At 46.7% G+C, this 27,335-nt stretch overlaps 1 protein-coding gene across 1 annotated transcript; it reads left to right on the forward strand.

Annotated features, from left to right (window-relative positions):
- The first annotated feature begins 297 nt into the window (after positions 1 to 297).
- Positions 298 to 26,197, forward strand: SLC41A3 (solute carrier family 41 member 3). Its single transcript, XM_054281034.1, has 10 exons — positions 298 to 597; positions 11,620 to 11,727; positions 12,523 to 12,594; positions 13,398 to 13,542; positions 15,910 to 16,056; positions 18,650 to 18,794; positions 20,248 to 20,327; positions 22,124 to 22,258; positions 23,102 to 23,250; positions 25,740 to 26,197. The coding sequence occupies exons 1-10, from the start codon at positions 307 to 309 to the stop codon at positions 25,923 to 25,925; spliced, it is 1,458 nt and encodes a 485-aa protein (XP_054137009.1). The 5' UTR covers positions 298 to 306; the 3' UTR covers positions 25,926 to 26,197.
- Positions 26,198 to 27,335: the final 1,138 nt, after the last annotated feature.

The raw sequence follows: 27,335 nt of genomic DNA on the forward strand, positions 1-27,335 counted from the left end.
CATTCTCAGGGGAGCAGCCAGGATGCACAGCAAGCACTGCAGCATGAACACAGGCCTAGGAAGGGATGCTACTATACAAAGGGAGATTGGTTCCACACTATACAAAGTTGAAGGTAAACTAAGTACTAGTATTGGTGCCAGCAGAGCATCCTGGGTTTGGGGAGCGAGTGATAGTTTCCCTTCAGGTTAAAGGACTGCACACAATGCCAAAGAATTTCCTGTCTCTCGCCCACCTGATAATTCTTTTTGTTATCTCTTTGTTTCTGACTTTGTTTTTCAGAAAAACTGTGATCCAAGAAAGCCACCATGAAGGGTGAGGAAGCTCGGCAGAGGAGGAAAGAGGGCAGGTCCAGGAATGGAGAGCGACCCCGGCACAGAGGAAAGAGCAAGGGTAAACACAGGGAGAGCAGGCTTGGCAGCCAGGAGCCAGAGGATGTCTCTCTGCAGGCACAGCAGAAGCTGCTGGCTGAGGAGAAAGCAGCCATGGCAAAGGCACAGGAGGAGTCAGCAATCTCAATCTGCCTGCAAGTGCTCCTGCCCTACCTCCTGGCTGGGCTGGGCATGGTCTTGGCAGGCATGGTTTTGGATTATGTTCAGGTAAGGGGAAGAAACTCATCTGACATACCTGCTGTGGGATGAGTGGGGGACTTTTCTTCACAGGCAGGGGATTTGCTCTGGGAATGGCACAGTCAGGGAGGATTTGCAGCGGTTTGCTATGCCAGCATGTCCCTCAAAGTCAGCTGTTGTGTACTGTGCAGCTCTCAAGAGGCTTGTGGTGCTTTTCTGGTGCCTTTCCTCCTCCGGATAAAAAAGAGAACATAGTACTAAAGAGTACATAAGGATGATTAGGAATGTGAACTCCTAATTGATTAGTGATCAGGAATATGCAGAGATGTCCCCTTGGTCCTGGGAAGAGGGTGGCTGGGCACAGCCTGGGATGGCACAGTGCTTTCCTGCAGCACACACAGAGGTGACATCACTCAGGGATGTAGCTCTGGACAGTCCCGCACAAGGCATCAGCCAGCCCAGCACTGTTGACATTTCCCACAACAGCTCAGCCCTGCCTGTGCACCACGTCCTTTTCTAAGGCCTCACAGCAAAAGACTTGAATTTCTTAAGTCCCATTTCTGACCCTGTGATCAGGATGAGACCTTTCCTCCTATGGTGCAGCAATATAGACCTTTAAGGCAATGATCAGCACCTAATTTTAGGCAGTTTAAAGCTGATTATAAACTGCCATGCCTATGCACTCTGGGTTCCTCTAACAGCCTGCCTTTTTGTTAACCTTGTCATTTGACTAACTAGTGAGGTCAAACTACCCTGACCTATCTGATAGAGGGACACAGAAGCTTCAGTGCTTACACTGACAACTTTCATAAATGTGGAGCTGTGTTCCTTTGTCATTAACCCAGGGCTGATCTCCCTGAGCTAGAAGAGCTATAAAGGCTTAGGAGTGACACAGTATCCTTAACTGACCTCAGCTTGTACTTGATACCCAGCAGAATGTCTAGTCAGATCCCAGAACACCAGGCAAATGCAGAACCCACTGTCAAACTACTTTTTGTCTCCTTAGGCATCATTCCCAAGAGCCTTGAACACTGAGCAGCCACTTCTGTTTTTATTTTTTAGACTTTCTAGAGCTGCCTGTTCCAAAGGATCTCTGACATTAAATGTATGTTTCTTCCTACTGTGAGTTGTTAAAGTGTGAAATTAATTGCAGATGGGTTTGTGATGTTGGAGGAGGACTTTTCCTTCAATGTTTTTTTCCTAGGAGGAGCTGAGCCACTAATATAAACAGAATGTGAAGCAGACCTCATTCTCCTCTGAAGCTGCAAAAGTCTGTTTTCTGTTTTTTGCAAGTACAGAGCTCACTAAAAGCCATCATAGCAGTGCTTAAAGTACGGGAAATCAACCCATGCAACATGTCATAGGAAACGTGGCTTTTGGCAATGAGCACAGTGGCTGTTTGTGAATACCATGGACTGCCTGAGCACATCTCAGCAAGGACTTGCTGCTGCCCTTCCTTCCTGAGCCAGGCCTGGCCTTTGCTTGGCTGCTGCTGTTGTTTCTGAGAGTCCCTGGGCCCCAGGCACTCTCCATCTGCTGCCTTCCATCTCTCCACAAAAGTTGTCTCTGCCCTTTCCTAAAGTGGGGAGGAGAAGAGCAAGGTTAGAAACAAGAATTCACTGCTTGGTGCAGCAGAGAGCTCCCACAGTCAGGGGTGGTGGTGCTGGAGCAGCTGGGATGTGCAGTCCCTGGACAGCACCATCAGGTTCTCCTGTGAGCCCGTGGTGCTGGCACAGTGCTGCCAGCACTGCCACACTGTGAGAGCATCCTGGCAGTTCTGTGTCTCCTTTGCAGGGATGACAAGGTAGGGATGAAACTGTGCTCTCAGACACTTGCTGTCTGTCTGTTCTGATGTTTGTACTGTGCCAGTGGATGGGGGATCTAGATCAGGGTCAGGGCTCACCCAAGAGGCTGTTGGTGCTTTGGCTCCTCCAGGGCAGTGCTGCTTGTTGGCTAGCTGGCAACACGAGGATGTGTCTGTGTGCAGAACAGGGCAGCAGTGCACCTCTCCAGGTTTTGCCATCTTGAGTGGCACAGCCATGAGCTGTTGGGGTTTTTTTTTAGTTTTTTCACTAGCTAGGTCTCCAGAATTCTGCCCCCAAGGCTTCCAGTTCATGTATCAGAAATAATATCAATTCTCTCTGGTCTTGTGTCTTTTCTGTGATTGCTTCTTGCACCATGGATCCACATGAATACCAGTCACAAATTTACACTTTGGAAGTTGGATACACCCCATAATAACAGATTATTGTTAGTCAGAAGCAATTGTGTCAATTCTGGAGACTACAATCCTTTTCCCACTGTTGAGCAATGCTCTCTTTCTTCTCATACCTGATGTATGTTGTCTGGACAAATAAGGTATATTTCTTTACCAGGAAAATGTGATGCATCTCTCTGCTGGTAAATATGGTGGGCTCTTTATCAGAGGCTTCTTAAATGCATAATAAAATGGCCCAGTGTACACACATGGGTCACCTGAGCCAATTACCTCTCTGCATACTGATTTATCGGTTGAGGGCTTTTTATGGTGCTTGCTTAGAAGGAGAGAGATGGAGCGTGATAAACTCATAAACCCTGTCAGGCTGATGCTTTAGTACAGGATGTGTTGCTGCTGTGTTTTTTAATGTCATTTGAGTCATTCAGTCCCATTGATATTTCCTTTACATTAATGCTTCTGCCTGTCATCAATCCACTTAGCTGATACAGTGACATATGGGACTAGGTAGGCACATTATTAGAACTGGAAAACCTACTTTTTTGTCCAGAAGTTTTGTCCAGAAATTGTCTTTTATTTCCTTGAAGCCTCTGCCAATGGTAAGCTAGAACTGGGCCTTCATACTGTCATTTCTCTCTTCCCAGCTGGTATAAAGAGGTTGGGTCATGTGTGGTTATTACAGGATTTTTATTAACCTGGCTCTTCCAGATATTGTGGGACTTTTTTTTTCCAGTTAGATTAGCTGAAATGTGCTCTCCTGTTAGCTTTCAGCTAACTGGACCATTGTTAGGTCGTGGAGACACTGTACATACCAGCTGGGAGTGGAGAAGCTTTTAGGGGCTGTACCAAAATAACAGCCTAGAAAGCAGCGAAGGACAGAGCCTCTGCAGCTCCATTTGTTTTCTGCCCTGCTTCCAGGGAGATCTGCTCTGTCACCTCAGCTGCTGTGAGCTCAGACCAAAGAAACACTGCCTGAATGGCCGAGAGCTCCCTCAGTTCCCAAATTAGCTGTGAGCATGTCATGTTCTCTCCAACTCCCCCGCAGTGCTGGGGACCCTGTCACAAGGACAGAGTCCACAAGCCTCTAGCCTTTTCCTCTCTGCAGGGAATCTGAGGGAAGGGCTTGACCTATCCTAAAAGGTGGTTTTAAAAGCTTTTTGACCCTCTGATTCAATTAGTTTGCCCAAAATAATTATTAGAAAGGAGCCTAGGCATAATACCATGACTCTTTTCCCTGAATGCCTGACTTTGAGCTGAAGCATTTATGGAGCAGGATACAAATTTTTTTGGCCATATGTAGCAGGTGCAGCTCTGATTTTTGACCTTGTATAGGCTCCTTAACCATGAATTTATGAGGTGAGACCCCCTTTTTCAGACAGTACTTCCCAGGAGCATGCAGGAGCAGCATGTTTCCTTCAGAGCAGGAAGGGTGACCAGTTCACAGCGTGCCCTTTCTCTCCCTTGCCTGTCGTGCAGAGAGATTATGGAGCTACCTTAAATGAGCTGGGCTAGGACTCTTATCTCGGCCTCTGCAAACTAGCAGAAAGTTGAAGTGATGACAGCAGATAAGGGTGCTCGCTTTTGAAGCTTATTGGCTGCTTCTCTGAACTTTTTTTCCCCCTGAGAGCCAGTCATTCAGAGCTACAGCTGGCACAGCCCGATTGTTCTGTCCCACCGAGACCATGGAGCGGACACGAGGGACTGGGGTTTAGGAGGGCAGATCCTGTGTCACCAGCAGGCTCAGCTGTGTCACCTGCCTGGGGTTGGGGTCTAGAAGGGCAGATCCTGTGTCACCAGCCGGCTCAGCTGTGTCACCTGCCTGGGGACAGGACCTGCGTAACGCCGCCGTCAGCTGAGAGAAGCGTGGGCTCCTGCTCTGCTTGACCTTTCTTCACCTTGGAGAAGTGCAGCATGGATCGTGGTTGGTAATGCCCCACCTCCTCGGCCTCGGGACAGCGAGGAAAGTTCAGCAGAGCCTGTGGTGGGAGCGGGGAGCCGGGCTGGTTGCTGGCAGCAGCTTACACATTAAGCCCTGGTAGCGAACACGCGCCGCGCTCTGACAAGAAATGTAACCCGAGGAGAAAGGACACCAGTGTGTTTGAGCACGCTGAGGGATTCTTGTGTGACTTGTTACTCTTTCAGTGCTGTAGCCTGAGCAGGTCTTACTGGTTTTTACCGAAGTGGTGGGAGCTGAATGGGGTGTGGGCTCGTTTCTATTCGTCCACAAGCATCTCTACAATCCTCTCTTCTCTTTTTTAATTCCCCCCTGGATATAAATCAGAGAAATTGTGTCCATCGAGTTTGCTGCCACCTGGGCTCAACCCAGCTGAACCAATTTTGGAGGATACCCTTGCTGCAATCGTCGGGACGTGCTCCTAGGAGGAGAAGAAACTAAAGGAATTTGGCATCGTTGCTGTAGTTTGAGGAAAAACATTCCTTCTGGCTTTGGAGAGAGCTGCAGAGAGGATCTGTGTCATGTCCTGATCTCCCTCCATTTTCCTGCTGAGCATGGGGTAACAGTGTGTGACCATGGTGGTCACCCAGTTACAGCTGGAACTGTGCTTCCATGGCAGGAAGCTGAGAGGTTTCACCTGCAAGCTGACCAGGTCAGCCAGTGGATTTCTCCCAGAGACTTCCTTCTCCATTGCCTCCCAGATTTTTGTGCCATTCCTCCTGGCTGGCTTGGGAATGGTAGCTGCTGGCCTCTTGATGGATGTTGTTCAAGTAGGTACCTGTAATTAGGGTACTTGTAGTGAGAGGGTGGGCTTAGGCTCTGACCTTGAGCATTTGAGTTGTTTGTTTTTAATGAGTGTGCTCCTAGCAGCCACTCAGCAGTATGGCTGTAGGCTTTTTCTGTGCTGGAGGGACACCATCCACCTCCTTTAGATCAGTAGCTGGGTTTCTTGTGGTGTGGGTTGTCAGATGGCTGCCTGGCACTGCTCTGGGTGTGTTAGACAGGGTGCTCCCTTTTCTCTATGGAACCGAACACTTTGGTAGAGACTCCTGCGAAGCAACTGGATCAGGCTGCAGCATATTCCCCTGTTGCATGATATCATTTCTTTCCTTCAAAGGCTGCTGATAAGGAGATCTAGGTCAGGGTTGTTATTAACTACCTGTTTTACTTAGAGGCAAGTTCATGCTTTCAGTTCTTTGCAAACAACCTAATATAATCTTTGGTCTAGAAATCATTTAGATAGTGTGATGAGAGGCATGCCGCCATAAAATGATTAGCCTTGCCTACAAACTGGGTGCTTCTTGGGCAGTTTCTGAGGTGGATATAAATTCAGAATGACTTCCCCTGGCTGCCAGGGAGTGCTGCAGCATTTGCACCATTGTGCCCCCAATCAGGATCTGTCCCATCTGTGTTTCCTTTGTGCTGGTGGCACAAATAGAAATGCAAAATTTGATCTCGTTTGGGCATATCATGCTGGTGGATTTACAAATCAAAAGGCTGGCAGAGTTTCCCAAGGATATATCCTACACTCTGAGCTCACTGGAGTACATTGGATTCTCTGGCATTAATACCATGGGAGGAGCTAAATATGGATACTTGAATGTTTGGAAAGACAATACCTTGCTTGGTTTTTTTCTTGCACTGGAAGAAACAAAGAAGGCAGAGAGGTTGAACTAAAGGGGGCACAAGGAATATCAAAGAAGGGTTAACTGGAGTGGCACAGGCTCTTTCTGGGCTGTGTTTGTCATCTCCACCTTGTGCTGTGCTTAGGCACAGACCTGTCTTGCAGCATTGCAGAAGTTCTCAAACTACCCCCAAGATGTTATGTTGATAGTTAGCATTTGTCTCAAAGAAGGAGAAGGACACAGCGCATACCCACTCTGTACCTTGGAATGAACAGGTCTTTGTATAGAAGAAATCAATTCACTTGCTAAAAGCTGAGCTGTGTTCAAAAATGTAGCTGTATCCAAACACAGGCCATGTATGCATACCTTGCACCTGTCCTTTAAATGACAATGTGCAATCTAGTTTGTGTATTTGCTCACTTGACTCATAGAAATGGGGCCAGGTGTAAACCACAACCACAGGAAGTGTATATTTTGGTGAAGTATGTTGAAATAGAAATAGTCAGTCCATGGGTTCAGCTCCCAGAGGAGGGAGCCCAGAGAGTCACAAGTGGCACAGGAGAGATGTTAGTGAGGTGAGCTGCCATGGTACCAACAACCCCACAGCTAAAAACAAAACCAGTAGCTGGGAACATGCAGAGATGTCAGCCTTTAAAGGTTTGGGATATTGTTCTGTGCTTCTTTGTCTTTGAGCTGTTGATTTTCAACTTCCTGCAAGTGTGAGAGATGGAAACTCACAGTCCTGTCCAACTAAAACCTGACACTGAGTTTGTTTGCTTGAGGCCAGGTACCATGAGACTCATATTGCCAGGCATGAGGGCTCCCATACTGAAACTACAGGTTTTTCAAGTCCAGGAGTCTGTGGCTTGCCCATTTTCTAGTGGTTCTTCTGGCTAAGGAATGTCTTACCCTAGTGACTGTGAAACATTCTTAGGAAACTCTGTTTGCCTTGGACAGGGAGATATATGGGCAAGCTTAAGGATGGTATCTAGGGCACAGATAATACTGAGTTTAATCCTGCTGCCCTTCTTTTATTACATTCAAAATATCTTGAAATAACTTGGTTCTGTGTTGTGAGTCCAGATGCTGTCTTTTGCAGGGCTCATATTGCTGTAAAGAGAACAAAGTGTAAATTGCTCATTTGTATCCTATCAAGCTTCTCAGGATTTTAGCAGATTCTGATCTGCTCTGGGATGAAACCAAGAACTGTTCATGTTACTGTTTGAGAGAAAAATCAACAGAAGAGATTCATCTAGCCCTATTTATCTAGTTGACTCTAAGGCTCAGATCTCCCATGCTGTAGGAAATGGGTGCCCAAAGAAGAAGATGTTTGCCATTTTCTATTCCTGTGTGTGCAGGTGATGCAGTCTCTCTGCAGGGCTGATAGCAAGGCACAGACTTTTCTTTCTGGACATTTCTGCCTCTGTTCCAGTGGTCCTTGGCTGCTGGTCCATCTGATTCTGGGCTGGCTGGCACTGCTGGAGACCTTGCAGGGCCCTGCCAGTGTTTGGCCCACTTTTTTACAGTAAGGTGAAGAATCAGATTGAAGCTGGCTGATCAGATTTCCAACCAGAGAATTCAGGAGGAAAGCTTCCCTTTCATTTTCCCTTTCCATGCCACTGGAGTGGGACACAGTCCAAAGAAAAGTCACAGATAGAAGATATCTCTGTGCTTTGTTGACAAAAGCCCATGAGATGATTAGCTTTGAAAAGGATTTTGAATTGGCTTGCATTTTGTACTCTAGGATATTTTGATCTTTCTGTTGACTTGTTCAGAGCCATGGAAAACCTCTGAGGCTTCTGAGCTGCTGCCATGGATGGGAGATGGATGGATGGGGAGGTAATAGGACAGGCTGGGTCTGTGGGGACAGTGTGGGGAGCTGCTGGGGGGCTACACTGAGGTTGGGGAGATGCACTGGGGCTGAGGGTGTGACGGTGTTCACAGGGCTCCAAGGATGAGGGAAGAGACAAGGATCTGACTCCATGTTTTAGAAGGTTTGATTTATTATTTTATGATATATATTATATTAAAACTATACTAAAAGAATAGAAGAAAGGATTTCATCAGAAGGCTAGCAAGGAATAGAAAAAGAGAGAATGAATAACAAAGGCTTGTGGCTTGGACTCTCGGTCTCACAGCTGACTGTGATTGGCCATTAATTAGAAACAACCACATGAGACCAATCACAGATGCACCTGTTGCATTCCACAGCAGCAGATAATCAATGTTTACATTTTGTTCTTGAGACCTCTCAAGAGAAAAACTCCTAAAGAAAGGATTTTTCATAAAAGATGTCTGTGACATGGAGGGGCTGCACTGAGGCTGGGGGCTGGCTCAGAGCATCCATGATAAATAGCCTCCCTTCTTCTTCTGAGGGACCCCACGAGCAGATCCAGCTGCTTTGGGTAGAACATGGGATTTTTTACTAGCCAATTATTAACCAAGCTTCTTCAGAGCTGAGTTTTAGGGCTGAAACTCCATTATGAGAATATGAAGTGGGAAAGAGTTCCTTTCTGGCTCTGTGTCTGCCTGAGTGGGTTTGCATGGAATGTTTTTGTTCTTTCTAGGCCAGTTTTTGTCTCAAAGGACAGACATTTCCTAGGCTTTGTCCAGGTGTCTTCATTCAGGTATTTCCCTGCCTGCATGGCTCCAAACTGCTCCCTCAGCCACTCCTCCAGCTGACAGCCCTGCCAGCTGATGGTACAGGCATCATCTGTTTATTCTGTATTTCTGCAGTCACTAACACAATGGAGCCCTGGCTGTTGTGGTATAAATCGTTAAGAATCTTCCCTTAGGCTCTCAGTGAGTCACTAATGAGACTCAAATAGAGGCAATTAAGTCAGCTATTTTTTTTTTTATTAGTACAGTTGTGTGATTATTAATTGTTCAGAGCTTTCAGGTGTAATTATATGTAAGGCAGAGTCCCAAAAAGTCATACCTCATATGCTGAAACTTCTGTTCTGATGGCCTGAGATCTGCAAAATCTACTGTCACAAGGATTGGAGCTTACCTAGATATACCAAAGTCATATTTCCCAAAGGTGGCATGCACAGAAAATACAAACAGTTGAGTTTTTCTGTTGCTTTCTATTAATGTCTTTTTATGTGCAAAATATGCAAGGTCTTAAGTATGAATTTCTGCATGCCTCTGTGCTTTAAATGATTGGGAGTTTTACATTGTGACTGTGGAGTCTCTGTTTTCTCCTCTTTCTTTTGAAGGTGTCAAAGATGTGTTTGGATCTTTATTCTTAATTAAAGAGGGAGGAAAGAGGGGGTTATGAATCTTCAAAAGAAATGTCCACCCCTAGCTTTTCTCAGGTATTTAAGTTCCATGTCAACAAATTCAAACAAAACTGTAGTGTGCCATATAAGGGGATAATTTGTGTGTTGTTGGTTGTTTATGCAACAGTAAAGTACCTTGCACATTTTAAAATGTGCCTGTTCTACTGCCAGGAAAAGTGCCTTTTTTATATTGATAATAATGTTTTGCCTGTTATCTGCACTTCTGAGGTGCCTTGCACCACATGCTGAGGACTGGCTTAGCCCCAGTTTCATCCATCCTGACGAGAAGGAAGCTGTGAGTTCTTCCCAGGAGAGAGACACCACCACCTCCCCACAGCTTCCCATGGCACAGCCAGAGAAAAACACCTCTGCACAGGTGTTTATTGTTACACCCTGTGTATATTTCCAACAGGCTGGCAGCTGAATGTGTCACCGTTTGTTGAGTCTGTCCAGCTATCTGGATATTCAGGTTTATAGAATCCCAGTGAATGTGAAAAAGGTGGGTAGGGATGTGCTGGTTTGTTTTGTCCTCCAGTGCCAGAATTCAGGGCCACCATGGGTACCAGCCAGCAGCAAGATGGAAAGAATGAACAAATTGATCTTCATGTGATGTGCAGCTAAACTGTGGAAATCTGTGCCACAGGATGGCACATGGCTTGGAGGGGGGAGTTTGGATGAAGACCTGAAAGAGAAAACCTTTCAGCACTGGGAAATGTGCAGAAAACCCCCAGCAGCTCAGGACCCTGTGGAGATAGTCAGAGTCTGGAAAATACACAGGAGAGTTATCCCATTAACCTGTCAGTTTTGTAGATTGTTTTATACACCCAAACTGGATTATTGGCAGAGCAAAGGATGGATTAGATGCACCTTTGATCTGGCTCATTGCAGCCACCCTTTTTTCCTTGTATTCTCTCTTAGATGTTGGGCTTGTTACTTTTCCTTCATGCTGACTGGCCCCATTCTGGGATTCCATCCTGATTTAAACCTTTCTGGCCACAGCAGGGCTTTGCCAACACCCTTGAATGCACAGAGGAGGGATGAACTCTATTCCAAGGCACTGTGTGGTACAAAAATTAGAGAAGACATGTCAGTCAACAAAGTTTATTATGTTTTCAGATTGTCTCTGGTGTTGCAGCTGGTTCAACAGCTTTGTACAGTTCAGCTTCAGAGGGGCAACAACAGTCAAGATATTCGCCCAGCAGTTTGGCTCATGAGATATCTTAATTCAAAACCTTTTTCCAGCTGTACCAAGAATGTGCTTGGTAACAGGAAGATTTAGGAACTGCCTGTGGAGAAGAGATGCAAAAATCTTTTTCCTTCCCCTCACCAGTCTTAGATGCTTGACTTGAAGTTTGATAAGAAAAGACAGACACAACTTCTTTGTTGTGAGATCATTTCCTACATCTTTGGTTTTGTTCTCATGAGTTTGGATGGCAGTAGAGGTTCCTAGGTGCTAGTCACAGAGGTTCTAGTGTCAGTGCAAAGGATGGAGAACATGCTCTATCTAATTTGGCTTTTGAACCCTAATTACTTTTAATGTTGGTCTTGGCTGGTGCTAAAGAGATTTTAATTTATGGGTTTCCAAAATTTAAAGGTTTTAGTTTATGGGTTTCCAAAATTTAAAGGTTTTAGTTTATAGGTTTCCAAAATTTAAAGGTTTTAATTTATGGGTTTTCAAAATTTAAAAGTTTTAGTTTATGGGTTTCCAAAATTTAAAGGTTTTAATTTATGGGTTTTCAAAATCTTCTATTGCCCCTAGAAAGAAAGATCCTTCCCCATTACGGCAGTGCTTTGTTGTGCACGAGATGAGAAAGAATACTGCAAGCTGAGAGTTCCTTCCTTCCCTCCCAAAATGCAAAACATGAAATGGATCAGGGCAGCATCTGTCCCTGTGTGCCCAGGACACCTGGAGGTGCTGAGCCAAGGCCCTGGGGTGCAGCAGCACAGGCTGAGGTCGCTGCCTCTGTTTCCTTGCAGCACTGGGACGTGTTCCGGACCATCACAGAAGTTTTCATCCTGGTTCCTGCCCTGGTTGGCCTGAAGGGAAATCTGGAGATGACACTGGCATCCAGGCTCTCCACTGCTGTGAGTGTTAACAGGCTGGTTAATTGTGGGAGGGGGGTGATTAGCAGGGGGAATCAGGAGATTCTTCATTTATGTAATCACGCAGTGTATGAGAGATGCCCTTTTCTGCTAACTAGAAACTAGTGGGGCATGAACATTAAAATAATGTGTTTGCCCTCATTTTGTAAGTGGAACAGAGAATTTCCATCTGCATTTTGAAGGTGAATTAATCCCTGGGTGGCCACTTGCTGATATTTGGGGCCCTGTGACACATGAAGGAGACAAAGCCAGGGCTGCACAGCTGTCAGCTCCAGTGCTGGATTGCTTTGCTGTGGGTATTGATCCTTGAGGGCTTCCCAGCAGTCCTACCCTGGGGGAGCAGACTGAGGCTTCTTGGAACCTGCAGCAGCTTTTGCTGCTCTGTGTTTGATCTCTTCTATCTCCCTAAGCAGTTTTGTTTACTTTGGTCTTTTTTTTTTTATTATGCCTCAGGAGAAATTGTAGCTTATCAGAGGAATTTAGGGAGAACAAAGGACAAAAAATGGTTTAATTTTTTCAGCTTTTTGTCTATCCACTTCACTTTTAGCTGGGTGCCCTGCAACACCTCTGCACCTCCAGTGTGTGAGCCTCTGATGGCCCTGGGACACTGGGCTGGTGGAAAAGTGTCAAGAAAGAGGTGCAGGGAAGGCTGGGAGATGTTGGCCTGCATTTGCCTCTCTCTGACAGCCCCTTTCCCCCAGGGAGCAGGTGAAACTGCCTTCAGCAGCCACCTGTACCACAGGAACAGCTTTTCAGGGTATCTCTCTTGACTCCTAGGCTAACACTGGACAGATGGATGATGCCCAGAAGCAATGGAAAATGGCCACCTGCAATTTAGCCCTTATCCAGGTGAGTCACTTCAGCTGGGAGATGCAGCAGTCTCTTTTCTCTTGCTCTGTTGCAGACCAGCAGCATCTGTTCCAGCAGTGCTGAATGGAGAGCTGGTGATTTGGGTCAGGAATCCTCAGCACAGCCAAGCAGAGCCAGGACTTGACCTCCAGTAAAGCTCTGTGTGGCCCAGAGCTTGTAGTTTAGCTGTAAAACACATCTGGACATTCAGTACCTTTGTGGACAAACTGAACTAATAAAACTCCTTTTGCACAGGAGCTGTGGCACAGTCCCTGTTTCACAGCAGCCCCTGGATAAAGCCTGTCATTCACTGGCACTGTTTGGGAATCAGCCTTGGGCAGGAGGGGAGAGATGGAGAAATTCCCTCCTGCAAAGGCCATTCTTCTGCTTGTTAAAATCCAGGAGCCAGCCTGGAGTTTGCACATGGCAAGAGCTCAGGGCTGGCAGCCTGTGCCTGTGTGCTTTCCCTTATCTCCCTGCACAGCTCCAGGCCTCCCAGGAGTGCAGAGCTGATGGGGAGCCCATTTTTGTCTTGACCAGGGCTATTCCTTTGCTGCTGGACTCTGTGTCCTTTGCTGAAGTGTTATCTGCCCTTTGCAGACCCCCAGAGATTTTCTGCAAACTTTGTCGGGATTTCTATTTTTGATCTAGTGGAGCCTTGCAGGGATGCTGTTTAAATACCCAAACAATCCTCATCAGTGCCAGGCTTTGCCCTGCAGGCTGTGGCAGAGCTGCAGTGGTGGGGCCAGGGCTGCCAGGAGCAGATGGGGGTGAGTGCTCACCAGCTGTCCTTTGCTCCCCAGGTCCAGGCCACTGTGGTGGGGCTGCTGGCTGCTGTGGCCGCTGTGATCCTGGGAGCCATCTCCAAGGGCTCTGTGGAGCTGAGCCAGGCTGCTGTGCTGTGTGCCAGCAGTGTCACCACGGCCTTCATAGCTGCACTGTCCCTTGGTGAGTGCTTCTGCCTCCTCAGATCCACTGTGCAGCACCCAGGTGGGGAATGAGCTGCCCTGTTCCTCCAGGGAGGCCCAGCTGGCATCCCTCTGGTGTGGCAGAGGGAGGAGGGCTGCAGGGAGCTGTGGCTGCTGCCTTCATCCTCTCTGCACGCTGCCTGTGCTTCTCTTCCCCCATGGTCTGCAGCAATCAAAGTGTGCTTCACCTGGCACAGGAAAAGTGCCCCAAGCTGTGCATGGCTGCACAAACACCCCCACTCTGTGTCTCTGGGGTGTCACACGAGCCATCCACACTGTCCCTTTCCCAGTGAAGGTGAAATGGTGTCACCCAGGGATTGAGGGTCTGGTAGCTGACAAATCCAGACCCGAGATGGGTCACCCCACACCTGTGGGCAGCCCTGCAGTTTGCCTGCTGTGAGCTGGGAACCAGGCACTTCTGTCCTCTGGCTCTTCCCATTCCAGGGCAGTGTGATGGGCTGAGCTGTTCAGAGTGGTTTGAAGCTCTCCAGTTTGTGGGTCTGCCATACGAGGGCAGCATGGTACCCTGAATAGAGCAGCTGGCACAAAGGATGCTGCAAGTTCTCTAAATGAAAGGGACAAGTTAGAACAACTGCATATCCTAAAGGTGGAGTCACAGAGTGATTGGAGATGCCTTTGGTGGAAAACGTGGGATGAGGCAGTTGTTAAAAACCAGCAGCTCAGCTTTCATTGCTCTCCCCTACAATCTCCCTGCTTGGTGGGGCACAGAGAGGCTTTGCTGCTGGGCTGTCTCAGGTTTGACATCAGATTTTTCCCTGGACCTGTCACAGGCAGCCTGTGTGTGGCTGAAGCTGCTGCTTTTATGGCCAGGGAGGGGAGCAGCATGAGCTGTGCTGAGGGGAGGGAGTGTGGGTGTCTGGGAGGGCTGCTGTGGAAATGTCATGTGTGCGGATGTGTTTTTGTCTAAGGGATGTTGTACCAGGGAAGATGAACATTTCTTGGGGTAGAACTGATGCTCCTGTGCATGCTCAGCTTTGGAGGGGCTGTGTAGGCACAGAGAGGCTGTGAGCTGGAGGGAATCACCATTTCTTGGGCTGGAGGGAATCACCATTTCTTGGGCTTCCTTTGGTGTAGCCTGTCAGCCACAGAAGGACTTTGAAAGGAGTCTAATCCCTTGTCTCAAGGCTGCCTTTGCTAGGTGCTTCTTCCACATCGCTGTGAAAGATCCGATAGCTGAGGTGTAGCCATGATATTTTCTGAAAAATCCTTTCCTTAGGATCTTTCCTCCTGAGAAGCTGAGAGGCCTCAGGAACAAAATGTAAACAATGGTTATCTGCTGCTGTGGAATGCACCAGGTGGATCTGTGATTGGTCTCATAGAGTTGTTTCTAATTAATGGCCAATCACAGTCAGCTGGCTCGGACTCTGTCCGAGACACAAGCCTTTGTTATTCATTCTTTTTTTTTTTCTATTCTTAGCTTATCTAGCCTTCTGATGAAATCCTTTCTTCTATTCTTTTAGTATAGTTTTAATATAATATATATAATAAAATAATAAATCAAGCCTTCTGAAACATGGAGTCAGATCCTCATCTCTTCCCTCATCCTCAGACCCCTGTGAACATGGTCACACTGAGGGATTCCCACATGTTCACCAGGGTTTGGGGTTTGTGCTCCTAAACTTGGGCAAGTAAAACCTCTCTTCTCCCCAGCAATGCTGAAAAGCAGCTCAATATTCCAGCTGCACCTCAGAGGACAAGGGAAGAGATGTGGGCCACCACCATAACCCTTTTGACTCTGGAGCTGCTCACAGCATCAGAATCCACCCAGAGCAAATGAAAGCAGCCCCAAAGGCTCTGGGACATGAGGGCTCAGTCTGATGGCTGGGCTGAAATGCAGGCCACTGTAAGGCAGCTCATTGCTCCTTGGTGGTTCAAACTTTGAGAAATTTCAGTCTAATATGGAAAATATCTTTGTGCTGTGGAATCCAGAGGAGGGGATGGCACCAAGAGGCTGCTGCATGCCTGCTGTGTGCTTATCTATGAGTGTGCTTCGTGCCTGCTCCTGCTTCAAGGCAGCAAAGATTAGGCTGCTCAGGAGGGGAGCTTCTACATTTGGGCTGCCTGCTGGTGTCTGCTTTGATCCCTGGAATTTGCTTGTGTGCCTCTGGGCCCTTGGTGCAGTTTATAAGGACAGAGTCATGCACTTCAGGTTGGTGAAAACAAAAGGACAAATTCCTGGGGGTGCCTAGTCTCCAGCTGCATGGTGCTGTTGGGGGTATCCTGCTTCTTGCTTCTTTTAGACCCCCACATGCTGACCCAGAGCAGCAGCTCTGGGGTAAAACACAGCCAAATGCTCTCTCTGATGCCTGCTCTGTGTCTTCTCTAGGTCTGGTGATGATTGGTGTGATCATTGGAGCCAGGAAAGTTGGGATCAACCCAGACAATGTCGCCACACCCATAGCAGCGAGCCTGGGAGATTTGATAACCCTTTCCCTCCTGGCAGGAATCAGCAGCACACTCTTCAAATACATAGGTACAGTGTTCAGCAGGGAGCTGCAGCTCAGCAAGGGAGCTCACAAATCCTTCTGAAATTACTGCAGGCTGCCTCAGCATTTCTGGCATGATTCAGAATGGAGGCTGTCATGCCACTGGGGTAGAAAAACGACCAAAGAGGCTTTTTCCAGACTGTCTTTTAGTAACAAACTGGAAGGCAGAGCCTAGTAAACACAAGTGGGATTTGTCAAAGAAATGACCAACATGTATTGTGCAGCTTTGGAACAGGAGGCTGGCATATGTGACACTGACTCTGTTCCTCCATCTGTCACTAGCCAGCAAAACTCCTTCCTGTGCATGGATGGGTAACAGCAGCTCCTTCTTCACAAGCAATTCCAGGGGTTTGGCACTAGCAAAATATTCTTGTATCCTCTCACATGGAGAGCCATGGATGAACAAGATATTCAGCTGGAGGGAGGTAGCCTGCAGTGTTTTGTGCCTGCAGGACTCTGAGTAGGAGCTGTGGTCTGGGGTTGGCTGTGCTGCTGGTTGCCAAAGGCTTGGGCACCTGGTGACCCTCAGAAGTTCAAAACATTGGTGATATATCTGTTGCTTTTAAAGTGTTGGGCTATTTACTGTGAGCCTAAGCTTGAACAGAAATGGGAAAATAAAAAGATGCAGCAAACTCAATTCCACTTGAAACCCAAACTGTTGCTCCAGACTGAGCAGAAGCATGAGGCAGCTGTTCTCAGTTTGCATAACTCATTCCATGTGCAAGCACAAGTGAGGGAGTGAAGGAGCCCACACTGCAGGGAGAGGCCTATGAATTGCTTCCATCCTGTCCTCCTTGAGCTTCAGAGGTGCTTTTTTTTAATAGGATTTTTCCATGATGCCATTGCACCTGCCTCTGTAAAGGTAATCCATCTTTCAGTTGCTGAGCCTCAGATAATATCTCCCAGGGAGCACAGGGCAAAACAACATGATAACCTCTGTGGCTGTGACCAGAGAGCATTTCTGGGCTTGCCAGAGTAGTTTAAAGAGCCTCTTGAGACGGAAAATAGTCAGCACACAGACACCAAGTCATTGGGAGCATGAAGTGAAGCAGGTAGAACGATGGCACTGCTGATGGTGCTTGAACAAATCCATTTCCCTGCCCAGTGTGTAATAAGGTGCAGGTCACACTCTAGAAACTTCTGGGTCCTACCAAAATGTGTATGTATCCATCAAAAATACTGATGAGCCTGTGAAGTTTGAAGTACTGTGTGCCATCTGATGCAGAACCTTCTCCTTCTGCAGAATATCCTCTTGCCAGAGAAGATTCTCTATTTTTTTTTTTTTAATTGGCTCTGGTTCTTCTCAGTCCTGCATAAAGGAGATACAAACTGTGCCAAAGGGTTTCAGCTTGGTATGGGCTGCCTGTGAGAGAATGTAGCAGAACTGGAATGTGGAGCCTGAAGAGCATTCATCCCACCAGGAGCCTTTCTGTGGGCTCTGATAAGGTTTGATCAACTCCAGTGCTGTGCCTGCATTATTTAAGAAAGAATTAATTGCTCAAAACAACACATGGTGTGGGTAAGAGACCCAGTTCAGCAGCTGAGTCTGTCGTACATCCCACCTGTCCTGGATGACTCCAGAGGGTGAAGTGCACTGACAAAACTCAGTGGAGATGCATTTCAGTGCCATTGAAGCCTCTCATGAGGAGCTGCACCTCTTTGTGTGAGAGCCTTTCACTCCCAGCAGATGCCATCACGTCAGTGCTGTCTCACCCAGGTAGCCCAAGGCCCTGGCAGTGGTGGTGTTAAAAATGCACACTTGGAGCTGCTTCATCTCCCAGATTACCTGCAAAGCCAGCATTACATCCCACTGCCTTTGGCCCCAGCTCAGAGACCAGATGGAGAGCTTTGTTGAAGAAGCATTTTTGTATCAAAAGGGCTGGCATCAGCCCCATTGCTCGAAGGTGTTTCTCATGCTTCTGAGTCATGTTTATTTTCTTTTAGTGCTGCACATCTTATTTTTTAATTTCTTTGTTTCTAAAGATCCAAGGCTATGCCTCTGCTGAATGGAAAAAGCACCTAATGGAAACACATGCAAGCTAGCGCAAAAGAAAACCCCAGATCTGAACTGGCTGATACGTGCCAGAGAACATTTGTTCCTATAGAGCAGACCAGCTGCTCAGCAATTCTGCTAGCTCCCCTCCTAAAGTGCCTCTTACCTCTTGTTTTAGGTGAAGGTATAAGGTGTCTGCCCTGAGTGGGGTACAGCTTCCACACAGGAGTTTCCCCCTTGGCCTGCTGTTTGATTTGCACCCTGAAGCCAGAAATTTTGTAACTTTTTATCTTTCTTAGTTGGAGGTGAAATTGGAGAGTTGTTCGTCTTCAAATATAACTTGCTTTGAATCCTGCTGATTTTCAAACAGCATCCTCTAGCAGTGAATTTCAGGGATTAATTATGAATTTCTGTGGTGGAATGAGGTGGTTTTGTGAGGACTATCATGCTTCATGTGATTTTTTCCTCTAACATAACTCAGTTAGAGCAAGCATCCTGCTGCATTTCTTCCCATCTTTGTGCATTACGATTTTGGCAACCAGTGAAGCTACGGTTTAATTTAATTCAACATTTCTTTTCCCTGCCAGATGTGAAGTACCTCTCTCCTCTGATCTGTGCTGTGTTCATTGTCATGATCCCTCTCTGGGTTGCCATTGCCAAGCAAAGTCCATCCCTGGCTGAAGTGCTGAAGTCCGGCTGGCAGCCGGTCATTGTGGCCATGAGCATCAGCAGGTAAGGGAGGCACAGCTGCCACCCTGTGAGCACCCTGCACACACCTGGGCTCACTCAGAGGGACACCAAGGGGACGCTGCCAGGGACAGCAGCAGGGGGTTTGCCCTGAGCTTCTCAGACATTGGTGGCTCTCCAACAGACTCTCTTCTGAGTCTGTACAGTTTGTAGTACTGTGTGCCACCTGCAGCACCTTCTTCTGCAGCAGAATATCTTCTTTGTGGGTGTACCACTTGCCAGTTTTTCTGGGTCTGGATTGAAGGCACTTGAGACAGTAATTTGTGTTGGGATTCAGGTGTTTATTATTTGCTATCAGTAAAACAGTCTCACTACTGTGAGTTCAGCAGCAAGGTACAAAATGGACAACAATCTTTTGTTACAAGATCTTTGAAGACTAAACTATCCAATTAAGAACTGACACCTGAATTATTTTCCCTTTTAACCCAATAATTGATCTCAAAGAGCCCCCAATATGGACTTTTCTGCCCAATTACAAAATGCCACCCAAACCCATGAAGAAGGAGGATGAAGAAGAAACCCAGGACGACACCCTGTGCCCTCCATCTTTCTTCCATCCACAACATACTAAAAATCCCAAAACCTAAATTTCTCACCAAGTGATAGACCTACACTGGTCTCTGTAATCTATTCCACACTTTTGTGGATTCCAGTCTATCTTGAAGTCTAGGCAACTTTCTCCATGAATGAGAGTCAAAGTCAGTGCTCCCCAGAGCAGATAGAGAAATATTCCCAGTGCTCTGGGTTTCCACACCTGTTGGCAGAGAAGATTCTCTTTTTTTTTTTTTTTTATTTTTTAAATTGCCTCTGGTCCTTCTCAGTCCTGCATAAAGGAGATACAAACTGTGCCAAAGGGTTTCAGTCTGTCTCTCTTATTTGTGAGACAACTGATAAGGAGCCCCCAAAGGACTGGGAAAAGCAAATCATTCTGAGTCTCACTCACACATCCAGGCACCACATGGGTGAAAGCCAGCAAACTGAAAGCACAGATGATGATCATCACAAATTGACAGGCTTTGATCATCACAGATTGTCAGGCTTCAACCTCATTCTTATCCAGCTGTAAAGAGAAAATACTGGTAGATGTAGAGCCAGGTAGTTCCTTCTTCCTGTGGTACAGGCTGAGATCTGGAAGAGAATTTTAAAAAACTGCTAAGTCCAGTAGAGAAGTGTAACAGAAATTTGTGGGAGGATGATAATGCTTTTCTACCAGTTTTGCTTGGTGGTGGGCAAGGAGATCCTTCTGAATCATTATGCTATTAATAAAATTTGTAATGTTTTCTGTTGGTGGAAGCTGAGCTGTAAAGGAGTGCATGGTGAGCAGTCCAATCTGGCAGTGGGGAAGATGCAGTAACCCATGGCAGGGTGCTGTTTTCAGTGTAGGAATTGCCCTGGAAAAAGACTGCTCCAACCTCATTTGCTGTCCTTTTCTTAACAGCATTGGTGGGCTCATCCTGGACAAAACTGTGACTGACCCAAACTTTGAAGGCATGGCAGTTTTCACACCTGTGATTAATGGTAGGTTGGGCATGGGGGTTCTATGCATGCTTTTATTTATACCTCCCCTTCCTCCCAAGGCTTCTGGCATCCCCCATTGCCCCTACACAGAGATCAGTGTTCAATTCCCTGATCCCATCATGAGTGGAGGTGAAGCTATTGGTCCCCATCATGAGTGGAGGTGAAGCTACTGGTCCCCATCATGTTCCTGTTTATGTTTTGAAATGTCTCTGGAGCAAAACAGCAGCGAGGACAGAGCTGTGCAAAAAGGTTAACAGCATCTCTGAGAGCTACATTGACACTTTTCATAAAATCAAACCTACTGGGATGTCACAATAAATCCATTTTCCCTTGTTTCCTTCTCTCCACTCAGTGATTTCTGCAGTGCAATCATCTCCTATACAGAATGTTGACAACTAGTAATATAAGAAGATTATACATGTGTATGAATCTGAGAGATTATATATATATATATATATATATATATATATATATATATATATAAACATTTTGTGTGCATATTAATTCATATTTATATTTGTAATTTTTGTATGCATGAGATAAATATATATCTTTATATATATGTAAAGATTATATGCATGGATTGGATATAATTGGACTTTTATGTATATATCTCAATGTATTTTGTGTGTATATTTATACTTATATTTATATTTACATTACTTATATTATTTATAATTATATGTGCATGAGATAAATATATATCTTTATATATACATAAAGATTACATGCATGAATTGGATATAATTGGATTTTTAATATATATATCTCAACATATTTTGTGTGCATTTATATTAATATTTATTTATATTTTATATTCACAGTACTTTTATGCACACACCTATCAGCACAAACTGCTGGGCATCCTGGTATCACTGAAGATCCACTAGCTTAATTCTCTGCTATTATAACATTCTTGTAGGACAGGCCCATTCCAAGGGAAACCCAGGCTCCTAGGGCCTCGTGCCACCCTCAAAGCTCTTCACTCTGCCTGTGCAAAGCCTGGCAGTGTATGGCACAGACAGGTCCATCTTCAGCTACAATGGGACAGCCTGAATATTTTCACTTTGATTTCCATCTGGGAAATCTCACATTTAATGATGATTTCCTCTCCAAGAAAGGGAAGGCATGAGAAGCCTGTAGCGTCTGGCTCACCCTTATCTTTTCTGTGGCATTTCCACCCTGAAAATACTTAGGGTGGTGGAAGTTTGTTCCATAGATCATTATCCCTCTATAGCTGCTTTTTCATGTTTGCTGCAATTAATCAGTCTGGAATGAATTAATTTACTTTAATTAGCTACCATTTTTGGGTTCTAATTCATTCTCATGATTCCTTCTCATTGAACAAGTGTGTTAGGTACCTTCAGACAGACATGTAATCACTCTCTGTGGTATTTTGTTGTCTTTCAAACAATAATATTTCTCTGAGTGAGTAAATCCAAGAAGTGGCCATGAGCATCCTCTGCCCTGCTTTCCCCAGGTGTTGCTCACAGACTCTGTCCAACCAGGTGCAATTACATCATTTCAGAGACCACATCCAGTGCTGGGGAGAAAGGGAAAATGTTTTCAGCCAGCAGTCAGAAGAACACAATTCCTGGAGCCTTCCTGGTTTTCAGGAGCTGTTCCTGCAAAGTGAATAGTGCAGCACCCCTAGGGATGCAGGAGTCAGGTTTGCTCTTTCCCTCACTGCTGCTCTCAGTGAATGCAGATTGACTCACCCTAGGCTGGGTTTTGCACTGCTGTTTCCTGCTGTGGTGAAGGTGGTTTACAGGTTTTCTGTGTTTTTGTCCTCACAGGTGTTGGAGGGAATCTGGTTGCCATCCAAGCCAGCCGAATTTCTACATTCCTGCACTTCTGGAGCATGCCTGGAGTTTTGCCATACAAGATGAGGCAGAACTGGCCCAACCCATGCACCACATTCTTCTCATCAGGTACGCCCTGAGCCCTTGGTGTCCATGTCTGTCTGTCCTCACAGGCAGCTCCTTTCCCAAGCCTGGCTGGTGAAGCACTGGCTGGGTTTCAAAGGCAGAATTTTCCCCTCTCTCAGAGAATACTCAGATCAGAGAGGAAGCATCGTTGCAGTGGGCAGCATGAAAAAAAAAGACTTAAGGCATATTTGCTCAGTGGCATGCAAAGAAAGTGGCCTTCAGGGAGCACTAAGGAAAGTAATTGAAAAGGAATCTTAGATTTGATCTAACAGAAAGTCATTTTAATGGCCAGCCTACAGCCATCACCTGTGGACAGAGCAGTGAATAGAGCATAATCTTGCTGAATATCAGCAATTCCTCCACCTTCAGCCCTGGAAATACTTAAGAATCAGCAAAACTCAATTTTGGGTCTGTTGTCTTTATAGAGTTCCTCTTGATTTTCCCTGTTAGGTTGAGAGTTAGTGCTAGATCAAACTATAAACTGGGAAAATCTGTTGCAGTGAGGCAGAGCAGAAGTTGTGGGAGGCAGAGAGCAGCTGAGAGGAGTGTTTGCAACAATCACAGAGCAGGGTTTGCAAGAATCACAGAGGAGGGTTTGCAAGAATCACAGAGCAGGGTTTGCAAGAATCACAGTGGATCAGCACGGAGCACAAAGCCTTTGGCATGCAGTTCCAGTGCTAGACAAAGCTGCTGGGCTGATCCTGCAGATGCTGCCTGTGTTTGTGTGATCTAGAGAAGGCATTAGCAATGGGGTTGGTGGGAGGGTTTATGCATTAAAATATTCACTGTGTCCTGTCCTCCCAGCTGCTGTTACCCCTGTTTCTGTCTCCGTCTCTCTCTCTGCAGGAGTGAATTCCAAGTCAGCCCGGGTGCTGTTCCTGCTGGTCATCCCAGGGCACCTGGTGTTCCTCTACACCATCCACCTGCTGCAGGGGGGCCACACATCCCTGTCCTTCACCTTTGTGATGTTCTACCTGGCTGCTGCTCTGCTGCAGGTAAGCCCCAAACTCTCACCCAAAAGGAATCTATCAGATAGCATAAAACCAGCATTCTCCAGGTTAAAAAGGAGTCACAGTAAAACATCCAGCAGCAGGCTCTGCTTCCTGTCATTTCAGGTGTACTTCTGCCAAGAATCTTGGACATTCTGTAGCTCCAGTAATACTGCACCCAAATTGCCAGGCTCTAGTTTCCCACATGCGCACAGCTGTGGTTTAGGGTGAGAGGAGGAAAAACTTCTCAACATCCATTTGAGCTGCAATAAGTGCAGAGACACACTTAGCAAGAAGTACCTTGCTTTGAAATGTTCACTCCTTGGGTGTGAACTCCAAATAATTCCAGGCCGCCACTACTCACCCCAGCAAAGTGAGAAGAGTGGACTGCAGACAGCAGGTTTCCCCACCCATTTTGGAAACCACTGTCACATTTTATGGTGAAATCCTAGGGAATCCCTCTGGGCAGGACCATGTGGGCAAAAACAAAGGGAAAGCCCAGGCCCTGAGCAGTTCATCTTCAGAAGTAAAAACTCCTGGTAGGCAATGAGCAGATCATCTGATTTGTTCTGCTTTTTCTGCCCTGTAAACTTTATTTTTCTCACTCAGAAATGCATGTGGCTGTTGCCTGAACTCACAGAGGCTCTGACTTCACTTGCCCTTTTAAATGAGTGATTCATTGATTTGCATTATGAGGTGGCTGACTCTCACTTTGCCTTACGAGCAGCCTTGTGTCTAAGGGTGAATTCCTTGTGTGTGTAAACAATCAGTTTTCCTCGACCTTTGCACAGCCCTAAGCCCAGAAGCACAGCCACAGTTTAAAGGAAAATATTTATTCTTCTCTTTATGCATTGAGGTAACTCCTCAACCAAAGCCAGGCATGAAAATGCAAGAATAAATGACAGCACAAAGAGCAGCATCCCAGCAACACCACTGACCCCAAAAGATTCCCATGGAGGCCACTGGAGGAGGGGACACTCAGCCTGGCCCTTTTTCCACCTCTGTTATCCTTTATAAAGAAAGACAGAAAAAAAAAGGGTTGGGGGTAAAGTTTGGGATTAACTCGTCCAAAGTAGAGAGACTTGGGAAAAGTCTGGTTAACAGCCTTTAAACTGCCAAATTTCTGTAGGAAGGGACAGAATAACATTTGCCATGTGGTCATTAGGGGAGGAAACATGAAATCATGGATTTCAAATGGAAAAAGGCAGATTTATGTTAGGCCTTGGGAAAAACAAAAATGGGGGGAAAAAGCTGTGGGATTGATTGCTTGGAGTGTGGCATCTCCATCTGTGAGGGTTGTTTAGTACAAGTTAAACAAATTTTCCATCAGGAAAGATGTGGATGTATTTGATCCTGAATTGAGGAAGACAAATGATCTATGTAAAACTGTATAGTTTCCAGCCAGCTTTAGTTTCTGTGATTCTGTTATTTAATTTACTTCCCCCATCTCTCCTCCTCCCTTTCTCCCAACCCAGCTTGCAGTTTTCACCTTTAGAAATGCTGCCTCAGGCTTTGGTTCCTGATGTGCTGTGGTCTCCCATGGAGGGACCACAGATGTGGGGTGCAAATTCTCTCTCCCTTCTTAATTCAATTAACTAGACAGTCTTTAATCTTTAACCAAAATATTTTTTTTCTGCCATCTGTTTATCAGAATTGGGAATGAAATAAGAATTAAAAGAAATCACAACAAAGATTTTTAAACTGTCGAGATGAAAAAAAAAGATTTTTTTTTTATCATGTCAGTTCTGCTTGGGATGGCTTTGATGTAAAAACTGCCTCAAACTCCAGTTGTCCACTGAGACTTTTAGGAAAAACAAAGTAGACATGATCTGAATTTCTAATGGAAAAAAGAAGGATGAAGAGAAAAAAGCCTGGCTATGAACTTGTCCTTTGGGACTGCCTGCATATTCACAGAAACCTTCATCTGGTGGAATGAGTGGAGCACTCCCACTCAAGGCACAGGGATAGGAATTGTACCTTTGGGAGATGCTTTTGGTGTGGCCAGGCTCTGGTTTGGGCAGGCAGTGCTGGTGAGCAGTTCAGGCAGGGTCTTTGCACTTGGGGCTGGCAGCAGAAGGCTGTGGGTTATGTGATAGGGTAGGAGCCAGCTACACCCATGCCATCCCATGCCATCCCATCCCATGCCATGCCATCCCATCCCATCCCATCCCATCCCATCCCATCCCATCCCATCCCATCCCATCCATCCCAGAGAGGAACCCCAGCTCTCTGGGAAGGTGAGCATGCTCAGTGACCCCGTTAGCTCTGGTTCCCATCCCATCCCAGAGAGGAACCCCAGCTCTCTGGGAAGCTGTGCATGCTCAGCGACCCCCGTTAGCTCTGGTTCCCATCCCATCCCAGAGAGGAACCCCAGCTCTCTGGGAAGCTGTGCATGCTCAGTGACCCCCGTTAGCTCTGGTTCCCTGGCCATGGCAGCTCCCTTTGGCTCTGGGCCCAGGGTTTGTCTGTTTCCTTATCTCTGTTTCCCCTCCCAGGTGGGGATCCTGCTCTACGTGGCCGACCTGCTCGTGCGCCTGATGTGGAGGAAGGCTCTGGACCCAGACAATTTCTCCATCCCCTACCTCACCGCCCTGGGGGACCTGCTGGGCACTGGGTTCCTGGCCATCTGCTTCCGCCTGGTGTGGCTCATCCATGGCACAGACATGAACCTGGGCAACTGAGAGTGACTGTGCTGCTCTCGTCCCTGCTGTGACACGGTGCTCCCCTCCAGTGGGTGCCTGGCACTCTGTGCTGGCTCACCTGGCTGGGCTGGGCCCCCCCTGCCACCCTGCCACCCCCTGCCCTCCCCACCGTGCCTTACAGCCAGCCCCAGCAATCAGCACCCACAAACTCCTGCCCTCGGAGGGGAGCAAAGCGGATTGAAGGAGCACCCCCTGCTCACACCTGCAAACAGGGCAACAAGGAGCAGTTGGGCCACTGGGGAGGAAGGAAAAGAGGAAGGCAGGAAGGAGCATTTGGGCCGTGGTGTCAATCCCCAGCACTGAGACAGCCTGAGGCTGCTCCAGAGCCTGCCCAGGTCACTGTGTCTGATCCTGCCAGGGGATGCTGCAGCCCCTCCATCCTCTGACTTTCCACCAAGGGAAATTCTTTATTCACCTCACTTTTCTCCAGCCCCTGGAGTAGCAGAACAACCAGGTCAGAGCTCAGGATCTGAGGCAGTGAGCTGCTGGCTCATGCCCATTGGAGGTTATCTAGGGATACCACCTACCTGCCCTGCCAGCATCCCTGGTGTCTGACCAAAAAGCTGGTTAGATTGCATTTTAGGGGCAGGAAGGTTTGTTTTTACGGTTTATGAAATGTCCAGTAGTTCAAATGTTTATAGAAACACACACATAAATAAAGTGGGTAAAAAAAAAAAGAGTAATGCTGTGGATTTGCCAGTTGATTTTTCTTGCCACTACTCTGCCTGGTTTTAGTTCTTACTTGTCAGGTAGAACTTCTTGGGTTTTTTTCTCATCCATTCAGGCTTGGACAACACAATTTTAATAGGGTTTCAGGAAAATCAGTGTTTCCTAACAAAGAATGTTTTGACACCCATATGTTTCAGGTCAGAATTAAAGCCTCTCCCACAGTCACCATCCACTCATTAACAACTGCTCTGGAATGAGTCCAGGACTGCCTGTGTTGGTCTGGGTGATGATCAGGCACAAGGCTGTGGCCAGTGACTCCTTGGGTCCTTGCTCCAGGGTGGCAATCTGAGAGAGGCTGCCATCAGAGAGGCTTTTGGGGCTGGAAGCAGCCAATTCTCACTGAAACTGAAGAAGCACTCGAGTCCTCCAGATAATAAGATGCTGAAGAGTCAGGAGCTGAGGAGATGGATCAAACCTTTGAAAAAACGTCACTGGGCCTCACCTTTATTAGTTATCTGCCTTCTTGTTGGAGAAGGGAAAAGGGGAGGTCAAGTCCCCCATGATATACAAGGACCTGGCCAGCTCTAAAACACTTGAACCTCAGCTGTGTTGAGTGCCTGCTGGCCTTGGGTGTTTGATTGCTCCCAGCTCTGCCCCGGTGTCACTGCAGAGCTGAGGCCCCTGCATGGCTTCCACACATGGCTGAGGGTCCCTAACAGT

Source organism: Melozone crissalis, unplaced genomic scaffold (genome assembly GCF_028551555.1).
Source record: "Melozone crissalis strain CALT ecotype California unplaced genomic scaffold, PUWL_Pcris_2 ptg000029l_1, whole genome shotgun sequence".
NCBI classification, from domain to species: Eukaryota; Metazoa; Chordata; class Aves; order Passeriformes; family Passerellidae; genus Melozone; species Melozone crissalis.

Excerpts from the sequence above, each read along its gene's own strand:
- SLC41A3 (XM_054281034.1), top strand. The coding sequence starts at position 307 with ATGAAGGGTGAGGAAGCTCGGCAGAGGAGGAAAGAGGGCAGGTCCAGG. Across the intron at positions 12,595-13,397 it reads GCAATTTAGCCCTTATCCAG|GTCCAGGCCACTGTGGTGGG; the intron begins GTGAGTCACTTC and ends TTTGCTCCCCAG. Across the intron at positions 22,259-23,101 it reads CACCACATTCTTCTCATCAG|GAGTGAATTCCAAGTCAGCC; the intron begins GTACGCCCTGAG and ends CTCTCTCTGCAG.